The 20516-nt window shown below is 39.0% G+C and overlaps 1 protein-coding gene across 2 annotated transcripts in view; it reads left to right on the top strand.

The window, feature by feature from the left end:
* CPQ (carboxypeptidase Q) overlaps positions 1-20516 on the top strand; it is a 537063-nt gene that overhangs the window by 421505 nt on the left and 95042 nt on the right. For both annotated transcript variants that reach the window (XM_023726056.1, XM_004370753.2), the window contains one exon: positions 7858-7949. In XM_023726056.1, coding sequence (XP_023581824.1) covers positions 7858-7949 — 92 coding nt within the window. The remainder of the gene's footprint in view (positions 1-7857; positions 7950-20516) is intronic.

Here is a 20516-nt window from a genome sequence, read left to right as displayed (position 1 = left end):
AGTTGGTTCCAACTCACAGAGACCCTGTGTACAACAGAACGAAACACTGCCTAGTCCTTCACCATCCTCACAATCATTGTTATGCTTGACCCATTGTTGCAGCCACTGTGTAAATCTATTTTGTTGAGGGTTTTCCTCTTTTTCGCTGATCCTCTACTTTACCAGGCATGATGTCCTTCTCCAGGGACTGATCCCTCCTGATAACATGTCCAAAGTATGTGAGACATAGTCTCGCCATCCTTGCTTCTAAGGAGCATCCTGGTTGTACTTCTTCCAAGACAGATTTGTTCGTTCTTCTGGCAGTCCATGGTATATTCAATATTCTTTGCCCACACCACAATTCAAAGGCATCAGTTCTTCAGTCTTCCTTATTCATTGTCCAGTTTTTGCATGCGTATGAGGGGATTGAGTACATCATGGCTTGGTCAGGTGCCTCTTAGTCTTCAAGGTGACATCTTTGCTTTTGAACACTTTAAGGAGGTCTTTTGCAGCAGATTCACCCAATGCAATGCATCTTTTGATTTCTTGACTGCTGCTTCCATGGGTGTTGATTGTGGATCAAGTAAAATGAAATCCTTGACAACTTCAATCTTTTCTCCATTTATCATGATGTTGCTTATTGGTCCAATTGTGAGGATTTTTGTTTTCTTTATGTTGAAGTATAATCCATTACTTGTGTGTGATATTAATGATATTGTTTGATAATTTCCATATTCGATTGGATCACCTTAATTAATACATATGTATGTATTAATTTCTTCATCAGTCGGTAAGCCAATAAGTCAATAAGCCTTTACTCAGCACGTGTTAAATACCGGCCCTGGACTAGGATCGTGAGAAAAAAAAATGAGTAAGACCAGAGAATTAGTGGTCTAATGGGAAGATCAACATTTAAGTATGGTTGAGAATGAAAACAGATACGTATGGCATTCTAGAGGAACGTTGAGAAAGGAGCAGCCAACTTTATCTTGGATTTAGGAAAGCCTTTCCAGAGAAGGTAATATTAGAGCTGGGCTTGGTTGAATGAATAGGAGTTTGCCAGATGGAAAAGGTGAAGGGCATTCCAGATCGGAAGAGGAGCATATGCAAAGGGCCAAAGATCTGATAGAGTGTGGCATGTTCAGGAGCTGGTAGGAAACGTGATGTGGCCAGAGCTTAGGATGAGAGGCAGGAGCAGGAGCAGGAGAGAAGAGTGAAAAAACAGGTTAGGGCCAGAAATGGCCTTCACACACTGGTAATCACAGTGTTCCTACTTCAGAAATGATTAATAGTGATTTTCCTGGCTAATAGAATCCTAATCATTATAATGAGGTAGGACTGTTTTCGTTTGAATTATGGAAATTATAACTGTTATGACCTGTTCCACAAACACAGGTTATAAATATGATTACACCTCTTTAATCTCCTTTACAGTTAATCACCCATGCCTCCACACACCTTATTAGCAGGAAGCCTACTATCTCTGCTTGAGGTCTCTCCTTCCCACCCTTAAATTGTTCATGAATCCTGGGACTTTACTGAGCCCCAACACACCAGTCCTCCTCCAGAAGCCAGTAAGTGTATCCGCCTCTGGCTGCTGCGTGGTATCACTTATCCTGTGCATTGAATGAAGTACTTCAGGTCCAGGCCTGGCTTAAGCCACAGTGGTACCCAATTTGGGCATTAAGGTTATAGGCTCCCTTTGTTTACATTCCCATCCTCAGCCATTGTTCCCTAAATCATAACCACTGTGCAGGGACGGATTAACCAATAATCAAGGTACGTATGGGTTTACTTGTGCTTACTTACTAATCTGTGGAGCCTTGGTGGTGTAGTGGTTAAGAGTTCAGCTGCTGACCAAAGGTCAGCAGTTTGAGTCCACCAGCCACCCGTTGGAAACCCTATGGGGCAGTTCTACCCTGTCCTATAGGGTCACTATGAGTTGGAATCCACTTGACGGCAACAGGTCTACTAATCTGTAGTGAATAATTTCACCTGTTTTTCACCGTTGTGGTGAAACCCATGTGAAATTGTTCACTACAGATCAGTAAGTAAACACAAGTAAGCCCGTGTATACCTTGCTTTCTGGTTAATCCACCTCTGCCACTGTGCCGGGGTGGCTGAGCCTGGAGGAGCTTCTGGAATAGGCCACATGCTAGGCTGAAATTAGCCCTTCCTCTAGAACCTTAGGCCATTGTGTTCAGCCCAGGTCAACAGACCAGACTCACCCTTTTTATCAGGGTCATTTTATTTAAGTGACTTCTGGGACCTTCCTAGGGCTTTAGTCAGCGTCACCCTGATCCAATAGGTCTTTCATTCCCTGTCCCCAGTCTAAGGAAGCAGGGTAAAGGCACTGGGGCTTCCTCCAAAAAGGCCCAGGGTTTCTTTTACACATTGATTCTTTCCTGCCCAATGTTCAGGTTGCTCAAGAGTTAGCATCTCACAAGATGGAGTTTAAAAACCATGCTATTGCTCTGACCCAATACCGCCCCCCCCCAAAATACCTAACTGCTTTACATGTAAAAACCTGTTGCTGTAAAGTCAATTCTGACTCACAGCGACCCTATAGGACAAAGTAGAACTGCCCCATAGGGTTTTCAAGGAGTGGCTGGTGGATTTAAACTGCTGACCATTTGGTTAGCAACCATATTACATAACTAAAAAAAAAATCAAAGAATTCTTCTAAGAAGAAAGATCTTCAAGGTAATTTCTGTTCCTGCCTATAAAGAGAAGTAGTTGCAATTTATTTCACTAAAATAATTAATCTCTGTCTAACCCATGCTCCCTATTAAAAAATCAATGATAATATGCTCATATATGACAAATTGTGTAACTTTCCCAAGGTGGAAATAGGTCTTAACCCCCAAACCCATGTGTTTAACCACTATGCTTTACTTCCTCTTCACATTCAATTTATATGCTAACATGCCATTATTTATTTCTGTAACTCATATACTATACTTCTTGTATTAGCCAAGTTCGTTGCAGGAGTAGAATTGTCTTTAAGTGTGAGCATCCTTTTTTGAACTGTTATTAAAGAAGGCTTGGAAAATAAGTATATTTATGAACTAGTATATTTATAGGGAGCCCTGGTGGCACAGTGATTAAGAGCTTGGCTGCTAACCAAAAGGTTGGCAGTTCAAATCCACCAGCTGCTCCTTGGAAACCCTATGGAGTAGTTCTACTCTGTCCTATAGGGTCGCTATGAGTCAGAATTGACTTGACGGCAATGGGTTTTTTTTGTTTTTATATTTATGTGGAGAAGTGAGTATGTTTACTGTAAGAGAAAGTTGTTTTTTTTCTGCCTACTCAGGTAACAGAAGGAAGAATAGTATTTATACATAGTTCTAGGAGGGATGAAACTGAGGGTAAATGGATATTTGGGTCAATACACATTGTTAACACTTAGTGTTCTTTAGAATTCATGATCTGGGAAAGCTATCCTAAGGTTGGATTAATCTGAGTTGTTCTGCTGAAAGTCAAGTTTATTTTGCTTTGCCTCACTCTTGGTGCAAATGTAAGACAGTGAACTGACCTTTTCAATTTACCTGCTTAATGATAGTCACCTCCCAGACTTCTCTTCTTTCAATTTGATAGTAATGGGGGAAAAAAGTCCGAGTTTTTTCACCTTTTCTCATAGGCGCTGTTTTCCCAATAGCATTATTACTGTTCTCAGTGAGATGAAAATATACCAAAAAACAAACAAACAAACAAAAACCAGTTGCAGTTGAGTGAATTCCGACTCATGGTGAGCCCATGTATTTCAGAGAAGAAACTGCACTTCATAGGGTTTTCAATGGCTATGATCTTTCGGAAGCAGATCCCCAGGCCTTTCCTCGGAGGCACCTGTGGGTGGATTCAGACTGCCAACAATAGGGAATCTCTGGCTCATTTCTATACATCTATGAGAGAATCAATTACTTATCCTCTGACAAAACCTCAGTGAAGTCTGACTTCTTTCCAACTAATACCAGGGTCCTGCATTCACCTCCAATTCTAGGACTTTCTTTCACTGGCTTGTTTGGGCTAGTGCTGTAGGCCACTGAGCCAGGGCAGAGTTGGAAGGAGGGTTATGACTGAGCTGCTCGTTTACCCCAATTTGACTACAAGATGAATCCCCTGCATTTGACCTCATATCACTTTGTTTTCTTACTATTGTTATTGTTATTTTTTTAAGTCTGAAATTCTTGGCTTTTGAAATTAGGTTGTGTTTGAAATGTATAACAAATTCTGTCATTTAAAAATGATAAATATAGTCATTCTTAAATGACATTACTCGGTTTCAAATTTATTATCTTTTTTTTTTTTATTTCACTCAGAAAATAAAAACTCTGATTGACTCTCACTTTAAAAGTAAGAATCCTGTCTATTTGTTAGGATTTGGATATGTTTCATGTTGGGATGGAGGGAACATTTCATACAGAAGGAGGTTAGGTGTTTTTCTATAGGTAGGTGAAGTGTGTATTTTTTCCCTTGGCTGGATATACCCATTCTATATTAACAAAGGTGTTCTTGATATATATTTGCCTTGTCTCAATTTTCTTAATAATCCTATGAGGCAATTATTATTTTCGTTAGTGTATAGATAAGGAAACTGAGGCTCAGAGAGTTTAGGCAACTAATCCAAAGTCACAGAGCTAGGAAATAGCAGAGACAGGAATCAAACATAGCTTGTTCAGACACCATGGCCAGTCTATGGACTTAGGTGGCCTAGGGGCCTGAACTCCACACTAGGTTCAGGGTCTAGTCAGTGAATGAAATCCCATACATTCCACTTAGGTTCAGGGACAATGAGTACATCAGAGTGGGGAGACTTTAGAGAAAAGTCCAGTATTTGCTAAACCACTGGTTCCTAGTGCTTCTATCAGGCCCTTGGCATTGATTACTTTGCAGGTGCTGGTGGTCCACGCTGACATGTACTGAGCTTCTCAGGGGCTTGAAGGAGGCTCTGTTTGTCTTTTCAGGGCCAGCTATACACCAACAGCTATGCTGTCATGGCTTTGAGGCCTTAGCATTTCTCACTTCAAACTGATTACTTCTTTATTATCTTAACATGACATCATTGGCCATCTGGTTGATTTGAAAAGTGAAGGACACTAATCCTGTGCAATAATGACTTTCAAGTGGAACACCAAATCTATAGGGATATTCAAGGCTTTTGCTTTCAAAAAAAAAAAAAAAAGGGAATTTTCTCTAGCCTGTGCTAACTGTCCAATTATCCATATTTAGAGAATTCCATCATTTTAATAATTTGGTTCCATTTTGCCCATAGGTGCAGATATATTTAATAAGAAAGCATTTTTCCCTTTCTTATGGATTTAAAAATGTTTAGAATTTTCATTTGTAGCATGTAAGCGATAGTACTTTATCCTTTGTTATTTTTTGCTATGTTAGAAGCAAAGTGCCATTTGATTTAAATTGACTCTAAGCACATTTCTTTTAGAGAAACCAAAGATTGTAATCTTAAGCCACACTGATTAAATTTCATTCTGAGTCAACAGTTTGTAAAGTTTGTGCTGTGCATGTGAGCAGGTGGTTTAATTCTGCGGAGAGGGCAGTGGTACACCAGGATTCTTCTTTACCAAGCACTCAAATGCCTTTGTAAGAAATTCCTCTTCTCTCTGGGGGTCAAAGTATATGCTCTGTGCCTGGATATCCTTTATGTAGTTGGATAGTTCATTTATTATTACATGCCAGGCATAGAGGTGTTTTACATACATTATATCATCCTCACAGCCACCCCATGAAATAGTTATGGAATAGGCATCGTTTTCTCCGCTTTTCAGGTGTTGAAGTTTAGTGATTACACAGCTAGGGGCTAATAATGGCAGGCTTCACCAGGTCTGTCTGCCTTTTCAACTATAACACCTTGCCTGGGGGTGAGTTAGAAGAAGAGTTTTAGGAGATGAGGCTGGGGAGGTAGTGAAGGGCCTTGAATTTTATTCTGGGTATGACACCAAGATTTTCATTCACTCATTCAGTACATAACTACTGAGCACCTACTATGTGCCAAATGAGGGCAGTGGTGGTTCAGTGGTAGAATTTTCTCCTTCCATGCGGGAGACACTAGTTCGATTCCGGATTCCTGGCCAATGCACCACAACCACCACCCATCTGTCAGTGGAGGCTTATGTGTTGCTATGATGCTGAACAGGTTTCAGCAGAGCTTCCAGATCAAGACAGACTAGAAAGAAAGGCCTAGTGATCTACTTTAAAAAAATCAGTCACTGAAAACCCTATAGATCACAATTGTTCAATGCCATTATGCTTGGGATCACCATGAGTCAGGGACCAATTAGAGGGCAGCTAACAAGGACGACAATGCTATGTGCCAAATAATCCAGGTAGTGGAGACATAGCAGTGAATTAAAAAAAAACAAACAAACATGAATCCCTGCTTTCCAGAAACTTACATCCTAGCTTTTGAAGGTATTGAGCAGAGAAATGACGGGATCTGGCTTAGGTTTTACAAGGATCCTCTAGCTGCAGCATGGAACATCACCTGCAGAGGGGCAAGGACTGAGGCAAGGAGACCAGTTAGGAGGCCACTGAAGCAATCCAGGCAAGAGATGACCAGAGTGGTAACAGAGGTGAGAGCTTAGATTCTACATCTACTTAGAGGGAAGTGCCAGTGGATTTGCTGAAGAATTGTATGTGGAAATTGCTTTTCTAGGCTTTAATTCGAACTCTGGTCACCCTGCATCCTAAGCCTACGGTCTTTTAATTATGCTAAAATGCTCAATGTAGAGGGAGTTTAGTTTAGTGAACAATGTAGCTCCTTTTAAGCTCCTTAGGGCTGAGCTTATCAAAAGAGAGTACTCGTTGGTGCTTGAGGAGGTAGGCTGGAGCTCCATCATCCGGGCTGCAGCTGACCAGTTTTCTCCCTCAAAGGCCACGCACCTCAGTGGCAACACTTGGGTGGTGATACTTGATGTTTGTAGTGTATCCGTTTCAGAGCCACTCAAAGTGCATTTCATTCCTGCCCTATGGCTTGCCTGTGAGGAGGCAGGAGGATGGATCCTCTTAACAAGATTTAAGCCCAGCTTCATGCTTTTCTGCCTTTGTTAGTTCTCAGAAACAACATCCTTAGGTCCGAAATCAAAACATTTTAATTCTTGGTCACAAAGTGGCACTTTTAACATATTGTTTTACCATTATTATTATTTTTTTAAGTTTGGGAAACAGAGCTTCCTTGTAGTTAACTTTTATAGAGCTGACATAGTCACTAAAAATGGCTCTAACTCCAGGATACAAATTTGTATTTCTCAAGTCAATATAATTGCCACCAAGTTGTTTATGCAGTAACAAGGCGAATAAAATGTGTTGTCTTCATTCAATTAATTTTCATTGACCTTAAGTGAATGACCTTATATTTCCAAGTAGGAGAGGAGAATGGCTGTGGGCAGTCATTGAGGACAGCGTGGGTGCCTAGCTATACTTGTAAAATTAGACTAAAAAGTAAGCCCCTATGCACTTTATCTTGAAGTAGAGACAGACCATTGGCTTCCAGTTATCTGCCTTAAGACCTCCTAACTGCCTCTCCTGGACACCATCTAATATCCCATCTAACTTGGCCATCCATTGGGTCCTGCTGGGCAGGATATTCAGTTTAGGGTGTGATTAGAAGCTCTCCCTTCCCATCCTGCAGACAGCATTTGTCACAACCCGTGCCCCCACTAACTTGCCCTGGAGATCAGCCCTGAGGCTGCTCCTTTGCTGTGTCAGCCACACCCTGAATCAGGCAGTCACATTGGCTCATGATGAATGCCTCTGATTCCCTCCTTCTTCCAGAATGCAGAGGGGCTCTGCCAGCTTTTTTTATATCCAAAATCAACTGAAGTATCAATTATACTTGTTTTATTTTATTATTTTTCCTAGGACTGCGCCCAAAAAGGACTTTGCGCTTGGTGCTCTGGACTGCGGAGGAACAAGGTGGAATCGGTGCCTTCCAATATTACCAGTTACACAAGGTACAGCCACAGATCACTGAGCATTTGAAATGTGTAAACCAAAAGCATTAGTGTTTTTGTTTTAAAAATTCCTTCTATCATCCCATTTAACATCGACAACAATACTTTGATGTAGGCTGACCCTGGCAAACAGCCCTTGCAAAAACCTTCCTCATCTAGCCCTATAAGTGAGAAGGCACAGATGAACTGAGAATGCTATGGTGTGGAGCAAAGGGCTTTTCCATTTCTACATCATGGTCTGTGGCCTTATAAAAAGCCCAACTGTCATGCTGCCATTTTCTTAACATCTCTTTACTTGTATTATACTTGTATTTGCTGGTGAAATAGCAAGCGGTAGACATTTTCTCTCTCCACTGAGCCCATCCCCGTACCTCAATGTTCCAAATCCTCCTGAAGGCCCCGGAATTTGAAAGTCAAGTCTTGAAGCCTTGCATTAGCCAGGAGTGTTTCCATATGGCAGTGGGAATGGTAGCAACCAGAGATCTCAGACCTGGGGCTGTGGAGGACAGTGTGGCTTGACACTGACTGTGATTAGGCAAGAGTGAAGCTTGAGGCAAAAAGGTGATGGTGGAGGGTCATGATTAGAAATGCAAGATCATGTTGTAGGTAGGGGACAAGGAGATTAATGTCAAGGAAAACCTTTGTGGGAGCAAAATTTACAGCTCAGCAATGCTCTGAATCAAATCAAATGTTAGTTCAAAGAGGAATCCCAAATCAATGGGTGTGCTGCTGAGCAGTGGTGTTCGGGCAGAGGAGCAGGGTCTGGTTGTTGCTGTTGTTGCTGCTGCTGCTGGATTGTTTTCCCTACATCTCCAGATTAGAATAAACACATCTTACAGATTTAAATGATCAAAATCAGAGACGGGTTAATTTGTTTTGTAAATTGTGTTTATATCATTTTTGATCCTTTTACACAGAGTGAGTGTTTAATACCCTATTTCAGTTATTTAGAGCTTGAGAGTAATGAGTTCAGAGTCATAAATTTGGTCACTGAGTGTGATTATTTACTGTCCAGAGGAAAGCCTATACCTGTTGGCCAACTCTTTCACTACTTCAGTTCTTTTAGCCTCAAGGGATAAGATAATTCAAGACATATGTCTTTTGGTTGATGGGTCAGTAACATTATCATCTGTATGTTGTGGTAGACTAGAACACCAGGTAAGAGTTGTTCTTGATTCAGCAACATTCAGTTAATATTTTGTGAGCATCTTCTGTATTCCATATACTATGTTAGGCATTTGGTTTAGCTTCATTAAAAAAGATAGACCTGGCCTTATGGAGACTGAAATTTAGTAGAGGAGACCAACCACTAAATTTCAATTACAGTATAATGTGTTAAGAGTTCTGATAGTGAAGTAATAAGGTATTGATGGCACACACAGGAAGTTCACCTAACCTGGTCTTGGGTGGTGAGGGAGGTCAGGATAAGCTATATGAAGGAAATGACATTTAAGCTGAGGTCTGAACACTGAGTAGAAGTAAGGTACGGAAAAGGAGTTGGCAGGGAGGAGGTAAATATTCTTCCTTGGCAGAGGAAACTGTATGTGTAAAGCTGGAGATAGAGAGAGCACAGCATAAAGGAGAAACTGAAAGTACTTGAGACTGGCTGTGCACAGAATGCCAGATGCACAGTGGTGGGAGCATAGAGTGGAGAGGTAAACCAGAGCCTGAATGAGAACTATAAATCATGTTTAGAAGTTTGGACTTTATCCTAAGGGCAAGAGGAGTAACTGAATTATTTTGTGGAGGAGCTTTAAGATTTGTACATCATGAACACCATAGAAAATACAATACTTAAAATAACTGTTCTTTAGTTCCTTTATTCTCTATAATATACTGTACTCCAAGAAAAAAAAAATTGGATTTAAACTGTAAAGGATCAGACTTGAAATTTCATTGACCACTGACATTCCTTAGATCTGGGAAAAGAAGGTTTATAGCATGTTGAGTTTATAGCACTATAGCATGGATGCAGGCAGAAATGACTTGATTTTAAACTTCTAAGAGGTTGGCAGGGATATCTATCTCTAAGGGACATGTAATCACATTAACAGAGCTGGTTTATCTTGACGGTATCCATGTTGCCTTCATACAAATGTGTACAGAGATTTGGTGGCAGGTGTGTATTGTATTTTCAGGAATGGAAAAAAGAAATTCCAGAAAGGGAAAATATAGGGTTCTTGTTTTAGGATAGCTCTTTGTCTTACCTATAAAAAGATATTCTGCATGTTTTACATGATATAGCCAATTGTGAAGGACTTATTCTGGATTCAATGATTACCATATTGGTAGAAACATTGTTAAGAGCATAATCATTTCTGGAGTGACTGAATTTAACTTAAAAGTTAAATATAATAAGCAAGTCACAAACCATAGCATTATTTAATGCCAGAAGATAGTCAAACAATGTCCAGTTCACTCTAGTCACAACAGAGCGATCCTCTGTTCCGAATAAGATAATGATAACTGCTGAAACAAATAAACCCTAAAATTTCAGTAGCTTGACATAATAGAAGTTTATTTCTTGCTCACTTAACATCCAGTCAGCAAAAGGGCTGTGCTCCACATGGTTATTCAGTGATCCAGGAGGACAAACTCTTCAGACATGATTTTTAATATCACCTTGGGCATCAACATCCAATTGACAGACAGGGGGAGTGTAAGAGTTGTATGTGGGATGTTTCTATGGTCCATTCTGGAAGTGGCTCACATTATTTTTGCTCACATTCCATTGGCAAGACCTAGACCAGCAGCATACATGGTAATACATGGTATTATCAGTCTTTTTATTTTTTAATCATTTTTGTGGGTGTCATGTTCTTATATTTTTCAAGGTAGAGTCACAAGAAAAGTTCTACCTCCACTTCTAATGGCCTTTGTTCTTTTACCCTTCTCTGCTTCCTTGTCTTGAGACTACCTTCACTCTATCTTCTGCCTTATGATTTGAGGGAGGCTGAAGGGTGTTATACCCTGCATGAGATTTGTGGGGCTGTTAGTGGTTGGAGTGACCCTATTTCAGTTTGGAGGAACACGACAGCAAAAGCAGGAGACAGAAATGCAGCCTTACTCATAAACACAGCTGACTCCATGGAGCATAGACTTCAGATTGCGGTTGGGGGCTGCTGGAGTCAAAACAGGGGCAGAGGCAAGAGTGATCCCCAAAAGGATTTTGGGAGGGAGATTTCTCTTATGCCCAGAAAAGAGATTATTCTGGAAGGGATGAAAGACTTCAGAAAATGCTTTTGTGATCTTGTTTATAGACTTTATAAAAAAATTTTTTTCAATATGAACTTCCCTATTGGTGGAATTCAGCTTGCCTTCACTAAGAAGGAAACGTCACCACACACAGAAGGATATTCTTGTGCCCTAGTGATTTTTAACAGTTTGTTTGTGGGAGTGGAATTTAGATTTGAAACTAAAACATATTATAGATATTTTATTGAATCTTCAAATCGGTGAATAACATGAGTATTGTCCAGATGCCATTTGCCTAATCTGCTTTTCATGGGAACAGTGTTACTTTTTTCTCTACTCTTGGAAGGAGAGCAGGATGTCATTTCTCATGTCCTAAAATGTACAAAGAAGTTGGAGGGGAAGGGGAACTAGTATAATTTCAACTGGATTGCTGGTTTTTTCTTTTCTCAATCTTTTCCATTTTAAGCAAAAATATGATATGACATAATTATAATGAGTAAGGTAATCTGGCCTTGAGAAAGCCTCATTACACAAGGTAATCAAATAAAATAGATTGATATGTTCTATTCTGGCATGAGCAATATTTTAACCTTTTCCTGATTTATTGCACAAACTCCTGGCAATTGAATTACAGGAATTATGAACACTGCTGTGTTCTGTTAGTCATTAATAAAGGCGATATTTTAAATAGACTTTATTAAATGAAGGATGGGAAGTGTGTTCATTCTAAATACATCAGTTTATTCTAACTCTATCCAGCTCTAAAACAGAAAAAGGTGAAATGAATATGTGTAATGTTTTGTCAGAATTTCCTCTGTTGCCATGTTGAGGAATAAAATTGTATTTTTACTTATATAATAAACAGTAATGCTAGCCTCTGTTAGTAGTGAAGTTCTTTTCAACTTCCTAACCCACACTAGATTTCTTCCTTCACTCTAAAATAAAAGAATATATTAGAAATGCTTCTTCATATTATCTGGGCAAATGAGTTTCTTTGGCATTTTTGTTTTCCCAACCCTATTGCCTCTACATAATGTTAATTTAGCTAGGGTGACACTACTAGAGTGGGAACAGTGTTGTACTCATGTGCAGCTCTAGATGTAAAAACAATGGAGTTGATATACCCATTCAGCATAATTGTGTCTGGACTGTGTCTCCAGCACTGCCTTCCTTATATCTTTAATATTTCATGCAGTGTAGGCACACTAATCAGAGGTTATTGTCTCAATCATTACTGCTGGGCTTTTATCCATCCTGTGTTTTTCTTTCAGTGCCTAGATATTTGCATTAGTCTGTCGATCACATCACAAAATTGGTTTATATTTCATTTATCTCAGTGTGTTCTTGGTTTGGAGCCCTGGTAGTTCCAACATTCACAAAACTTCTACAGTACACCCAGGAGCTCTTTGGGGTCCCATTAGAATTTGTGGATTTTATTGTTTAAAAAAGGGGGAGGAGGCAGGGGGAGGGCTCTCTTTTGCTTTGCTTTCTGCTGTGTAGAGTTTCATTATGAATGTGGGACTTGAGAATCTTATATATATAAAGTAATTATATATAGATATATGTCAGCCTGGGCAGAGCTAGCAAAATATTCCCTTTGATATTAGGACAATCACATTATGCTACCTTGTGAATGAACATGAGTAGGCTTTGAGTCACCTCTTTCCTTTATTTCTCTTTAGAAGAGATCCTTCTTAACTGGCTCCCCCCTCCCCCATAGAAGAGAATAGAAATAATTTAAAGGAAAATGACTGGCTGTGCTGATTAGAATGGAATCTTTCCATGCTCCTGAGATGGAAAGACCTGAACTAGAGTTCTGGGTAGTATTTATCTTACAGAACCTTATGGTTTCAGATACTGGTGAAGTTTTTCTTGAGTGTTGGTTGCAGCCCAATACAGTGTGCTGACCTTTCTGCTCTGATTTGAAAAAAACCACAGCTGATTATTGTAATTGCTATCAACAGTTGTACACCTGTAAAAAAGTGAATTGGAAAAAGTTGTGTGATAGATATATTTACAATGACAAAAAAAAAAAAAAGAAGAAGAAGAAGCTGCTGAGGCTACTTATGTACAACCAAACACTTTATGGGATTTGGTTCCTTGGTTTGAAGGTTTAGGGTCATGGTTTCCTGGGACATCCCAGTTAACTGGCCTAATAACATGTTTAGTGCTTCTGTTCTACCTCCTAGTTCATTCTGCAGTGCCTAAGGTCTTAAAAACTTGCAAGCAGCCGTCCAAGGTACAACAATATGTCTCTGTTCTCCTGGAGCAACAGAAGAAGAAGGAGAGTCAGGAATAGGATGGGGATACAGAATGCGTGGCGAATTGCCTCCATGAACAACTGCCTCCTTTGCCATGAGACCAGAAGAACTGGATGGTGCCCAACTATCATAACTTAACATTTTGATCAAAGATTCTAAAGAAGAATCCTGATCAAAAGAGGGGAAATGCAGAGAAGAATTTCAAATTCTCATAGACTGTGTATTTTCTGGAGCCATGGGGGCTGGATGAGCCCCTGAAACAATTGCCTTGAGATAATCTTTAAACTTTAAACCAAAAATATCCCCTGAAGTCTTCTTAAAACCAAATAATAGTTTAGCTTAACTAGTAAAGAATATCTGCCTTGAGCATTATACCCTTTTAAGAACAATCTATATGGGATCATTGTGACAATGGCAACTCAAAAGATTAGATAGGAACCTTAGTGGGCAGTGAGTTTATGTTAATGTGGGAGGAACAACTCAGAAAAGGAGGGTGAGAATAGTTGCACAACTTGAAGAATGTACTCAGTGTCACTGGACTGTACATGTAGAAATGGTTGAATTGGTGGATGTTCTGCTGTGTATATTCTCAACAACAACAAAATAAATAAAATTTTAAAAAGAAAAGAAAAAACCAAACCAGTTGCCATTGAGTGATTTCAACTCATGGTGACCCCATGTATTTCAGAGTACAAATACACTCCATAGGGCTTTCAATGGCTGTAATTTTTCAGAAGTAGATCGTGTGGATTCAAACTTCCAGTCTTTTGGTTAGCAACCGAGTGCTTAACCGTTTGCACCACCCAGGGACTCCAACTCTGCTACTATTACTAACCCAAATAAGGCAACTGTCTTTTAAGGTTGGTTCTGAGAAGATTTTGCCAAAACACTAACATTTATTATGAATTACTGTGTCTGGCATCTTATCTCGTTTAGTTTCCATTTCTGAAACCATGAATAAGGCCTTGAGTTTTATTAGCTTGCTAGGGTTTGCCTACTAGGCATGGCTAGTTTCTGCTTCATTACCTTCCTATTCCCAACCAGGTTATGATTTGACCTGGAAGGACCTATGGCATATCTGGTTTCCATAGTGCACGAACTTTCTAAGGAAATCAGGTAGGCACGCCGGGATATACAAATCCAAACTGAGATTTCATGCCTTGGGCTCACAAGTGACCTATATGGGTCAGAGCCTTTGGATCTAAATTGTCCTATCACATGTGCTTGGGACTTACTAAGTTATAGAGTCAGCAAACCACTTTTTGAATCATCAGCACTGTTTTAATTTGCCTAAAGCTATCTTTTTCCCTCATCTTTACTCCATTTTCTAAACCAGGGGTTGGCACATTTTTTTCTGTCAAGGGCCAGATAGTAAATATTGTAGACTTTACAGGCCATGTTGTTGCTCTACTAAACTCTGCCATTGTGTAGTACAAGAGCAGTCATAGGCAATACTATACAAATGAGCATGGCTGTGTCTCCAGTAAAATTTTATTTACAAGAAAAGGCAGCAGGTCAGATTTGGCCCACTGGCTGTAGTTTACCAACCTCTCATCTAAACCCTTATTGAGCCAAAGTTTAGAAAACTTTCTTCTGAAGCCGTTTCCAATTTCAATCACATCTTTTAGTGGAAGAACTTTGTAGTACATAGTGGAATTCTAAAATTTAGAGCTTATGTCTTGGTAGGCTATTAATATGACTGTTTATAAGCTCAGCACTCAAGAGAGGTTCCAATTGTTTCCCTTTAAGTATTTAGATGACAGAACAAACCACTGCCAAGTCAGTCCAGTGCCTTAGTTATAGCCGAATGAGCCACACCATAGTCATAGTTACCTGGTTGGAGGAAGGGGATTACCATACTTTTCCAATATTTCTTAAAACAAGAACATAACCCTTTATTATGATAGCTAAATGTAATAATATTCAAACGTGTATTTAAAGGGTATATTTTTTAAGTCTATACATACAGAAGGGTCTTTTAAAGAAATTCCAATATAACTTACTTGACAAATTTCTTACTAGTCCTTAATGATTGCATTCTCTGTTTAATCACATACTAGTTTTATCTGTAGATTTGCCTACAGCCTTTCTTTATCAAATCTGAATTATTGTCTGTGAGTGAGGCTTTTCTCAGGAAATTCCAAGAACACTAGGTCTTTTGGTAATCAGCAGCCCTGCTGGAAGTTTGTCCTCCACTTCTGACTACTGTGGTTTTTCTGTGTTTCTGCTAGACTAAACCATAAACGTCAAAGAATGGACTAGCGAAGATGGCTTGAGGAATGAATGGGCAGAATAATACTGGCAGGCCTGCAAGGTCAATGCTAGAAAGCAACCAGTGGGTGGTGAGTTCTGTTGTGCTCTGAAAAGCAATGTCCAGAAGCCACACATGGGTAGTACTAAAGCTATGTCTACTTTGGGACTGAGGAATGGGCAGGAAAATGAGAAGCAGAATCTTAGGACACAGTTGTGAGTGCAACCTGAGAGTCTTTCTCTCTGGGACTCATTTTCACAGACCATTGCTATAGGTATTAACCCATATCCTGTGGTATCTTAAGGTGCCACTTGTCACCTGATAGCATTGGTCTTGGTCTGGCTTTCTAACTTCCTTTTCAATTAGGCAACATCTGTAATTCTTTTTGACTTTTCTACTCTCTATTTTGTGTAAAAAACAGAAACAAAAACACACAGACATGTATTTTTTAAAACAGAAGATTAGGACTTTTCATCCTTATTTTCTTTCAGAAGACTTCACTCTTGCCTCCACTTACCAAATTCTTGTCTTGCATTTGCAATGACTCATTCTAGAAGCTGTGGTTGCCCCTAGCAACCGGCAGTTTGTCTGAACTGCTTTGGTTTCAGAGTTCTCTTAAAGGCGAGTTTCTTAGAATCAATTTCTAAAGAGATTTTATATCCTACACAGCAAAACATATAACCAATTCAGATTTTAAAAGCTTAACCAGGTTTTTCAACAGTGATTTAAAGTGGTTTCATTACATGAGCTATTTTGAAATTAGACAGAATTTCCATTACTAGTTAAAACAGGAATGTAATTTGCTTTTATGGATTCCTATAGTTTCATTTAATAAAACTCATCAATGAGATGCACTACCCCATGAAATCAGAGGCAGTGCTAGGGTAAATACTTGTAAATGTGTTTTGGGGAACTCTCCAGGTATTAACTGAGGACTGGGAGAATGTATGGTATGCATCTCTCCGCCTTCACTGGCATAGCTGGGTGTCCCCCCCGCCACCCCCAGCCAAAGCTCTGCAAAATACTATATTATGCCCTGCAGAGCCAAATGGAAGGAAATCAAACTGTTTTGTCATTTGGATTAGGAAAAGTCAAAGGGAAGAGAACATAATAGTAGACAGAGGAAAAGTGGTTTGTGAAAATTGCCCATTTTTTTCATGTAAAGGAGAGTAATTTTTTCCTTTTGTTAGATCTAAATATCTAGTAACATACTAGAAATTTTTTTTGGATAGACATATTTAGAAAAACAAAACCATCAAGAATTTTGAAGAATCACATTTCCCAAACGGATATGTAACAAATTCTTATCATTTATAAGATATCACTTTAATCTTTTGTGTCTATGTGATTGTTTATAAATCAGAGTAATGTTTCATAGACATCATCTCATTGATAATAGTAATGACTCGGGTACTTGCCAGACAGTGTACTGTTTTCCTTATTTTACAGATGAGGAAGCAGAGGCTCAGAGAGGTGAGGAATGTACCCAAAGTTGCACAGCACAGTCCATTAGGTACAGAGCCTGAACTTAAACCTAGCTCTTTTGTCTCCAGACTTCAGCCATAATGACTCCTGTGACTGTGTACTTCTTTGTCACCCATCTCAAACCCTGGTGGCATAGTGGTTAAAAGCTATGGCTGCTAACCAAAAGGTCAGCAGTTCGAATCCACCAGGCGCTCCTTGGAAACTCTATGGGGCACTTCTACTCTGTCCTATAGGGTAGGAATCGACTCAGTAGCAGTGGGTTTAGTTTTGGGGTTAATCCACTAGACCATAGTCTGAAGGACATACACACCACTATATTCAGGCTTGCTGGATAATCAGTTACACTCGAATGCATGAATGGAGAAGTCACGTCAAGGTACTTAGTTTAAAACACATTTAGCACAGAATCATATTCTACAGAATTTTGGAGTACAAGCTAAGGCCAAGCAATACTGTGTAGCTATGCAGATCACTGATAATTCTCAATGTTTTATATTTGTACCTTCTCTGAAGAGTCTAAAAATAAATATATGTATTTGTTCATGAAGAGAACTCTCAAAATCCTGCTACAATGATTAAAACAAAAACACTTCAACCTTCACTGTAGTTTTAGCTTAGATTGGGGCACCTTCTCTCTAAAGTTTTAGCTGGACAATAGATAAAATTAAAAAATTAAAAAATTCAAAGAAACCTTTTAGTGATATGAACCTCTTTCACACACTGATAAACGTTAGATCATTCCACTATTAAAACGATTGTCTTCAGATCAGAAGCACCCCAGCGTACCGCCTTAGAACATTTCCGACTGCCTCTAATCTAAGAGAAAAGAAAAATGAGGTCAGAACACTAATCCTTGAGAAACGGAAATAGAAATGGAAATGGAAATATATCTGTTTAAATCTTCTCTGTATGTATTCAGCTTGGACACCTAGGAAAATATATTGGGACCCTCTACAAATCGAGTCCAGCGTCCTTCTTCCAGAGTAACTCTGCCTGGTACGCCAAGGACAGAGATTCACCAGGATGGATCACTGCTTATGCTATTTTTAAAGATTTTCAAAGAGAGAGATTTCACTTGTCTGTATTTTTTAACATTATCAGGCAATAAACATATCCCAGGTCAGGTCCACTTAGTGATACCTTAGTTTAAGAATACAGTTTAGAACGGTGAAGGAACAATTATAAAAGAAGGTAGCTGCAGGGTCTCCAAAAATAGTGTACTGTAATCCTACCTGCCTTAGTAGGTCCTATGTGAAAACACTAAGGAAGGATAAGCCCCTTGGAGGGAATGTGAAATGTGAATTGCAAAGGAGAAATTTAGTCATTATTTGCAAACTGAACTTAAAGCACAAAAGACTTAACACTTGTTCTGTTTTGTTTTTGGTTTTAAGAAAGTGAGCTCTAACTTAGTCTTTCCTAGGTTGGATGAAAAATAATCCATAACCTTAAACATTCTCTTTTCTTCATTATTGAGAGCTCAGTTTGTTAGGACATTCTCTGGCAAACTGTTTTCTGAATGTGTTAGAAAATTGCACCTGCCAAAATGGATTGGTGTTTGCTCTTCTTAAATGAAAGGTGGCTGTGATCAAGAGCTGCCCCTGTTGGATAGTTCAGCCTGACAAAGCCCAATACAACAGAAGTGGAAAGGAAAATGTGAATGAAGGGCATATACAAAAGTGTAACAAGTAATTGGAGCCTAAGGCATAGCCCAGTGGCTTCCAGAGAGCTTGGCAGAAAGGCTTTGACTACCCATGTGATTATTATCTTCTCATCTTTTAGGCAATTACCTTAATATGGCACACTGTAGGGACGGCCTCCATTGAAAGGCTCTATTTAAACATGTTTTTGTGAATTGCCAAGATGAGAATGGAACAAATGAAGAGAAAGAAAAAATATTCCCTTGTACACAAAGCTGCTACTTTCAGTTCCCTAAAATTGTAGTGAATACCTAATTATACTGACATTCCTATTGTGCAAAAATGTTGAGAATGCAAATATAATTTCCCAGCTAATTATTTCATTATATGGAAGTGACACATGTGAGTAATAGATTAACATCGTCTTCATAAGAGCCAGCAATTGTGGACTTTAATACTGAATTTTTCAGCTGGAATCAAGTGTATTTTTCTGGTGACTATTCCGATTAGGTTAAAAATGTCTTCTATATTTGTGTGTATAATGCCACCTCCTCCTTTTAGGAGATATTTCACCATTAAAATAAGGTAGTAAGATTTACAGGAGTAAATTATTACTGACAGGGCAACCAAGGATGTTATAGGATGTGGTACCAGCAGCTGCGACAGTCCAGACTGTCTGAAGGCACAGACAATCAGTTGACGTGTGAATAGTGGTGAAAGAGATTTACTTTTAAAAAAACACAACCACTCACACCTCTTCAGCTTGAACAACAGATACCAAATATTGTGTTCTCAGATTTTAAACTAGAAAATAATGGTGGTACCTGAGACAGGAAGAAGTGAGGAAAAGCTGAAAAGTTAGAAATAATATAATTCTCTATTTCTTTGATTTAAAGATTATCAATTGTAAGGAGTACTATTAGGGTTAATACAGCTTTTCAAAAAAAACTAAATTAAATGTACAGTGCTCTAAAACTGACAATAGTATACAACACCTAACACTTTGTTGCCCTCAGGTTCTAACATTTTTGTGTTTAGAATCACAGTCTATGTCTGAAACATCTTCAATCCAGAGTCTAAAAGATTGCTCTGAATTTATTTTGGTCATCGGCAATGAAGCCTCAACATCAGGGTAAGGGCAGCTTTGTGTTACCTGTGCTCCTTGTTTTGACATCTTTAGCACCTTTAGGGTTGATAGTCTAATTATGAGGTATGTTGAATATAGACTTTCCTCTGTATTTCCAATTTGGCTAAAGGCTTTTTTATTTTTATTTTTTAAATATTTCTAAAAGCCATACAGCTTCTCCTGAAAGTCTTAAAGGAGCTTTTGACAGACTATTCAGTACCTGAGTGGGAGGTCTTCATGATGTGGAATTGGTTACACCAGTCTTTCCCAACCTTGAACACTGCAGGATCTTCCTAACCTCGAACACTGTAGGATCTCTTCCGAAGATTTGGCAATTTCTACTGCCTTTAATTGTTTTTCTAAGTTTAAACCAATCTTTTATTTCTTTATATCGCTTTGACTTCCTATCCACATGAAAGATCTATGACTACATTTTTTTAGTCCCTCTTTTTTGTTTTAATGTTGTCACCTTTTACATATTGACGTCTCTGTTTCCCTATTTATAATGTTTTAGCTTTGATTTATTTTTGTGACTTCCCTATCTGGGTTGATAGCTGGTTGCTCTGTCCTGTGTTCTAGTCTTGGGTTGTTATCTGATGTTACTGATTTTCT

This window comes from Trichechus manatus, unplaced genomic scaffold, assembly GCF_000243295.1.
Source record: "Trichechus manatus latirostris isolate Lorelei unplaced genomic scaffold, TriManLat1.0 scaffold00009, whole genome shotgun sequence".
Taxonomy (NCBI): Eukaryota; Metazoa; Chordata; class Mammalia; order Sirenia; family Trichechidae; genus Trichechus; species Trichechus manatus.
Note: the sequence above shows the minus strand (reverse complement) of the source record. Positions and strands in the feature narration are given on the sequence as shown.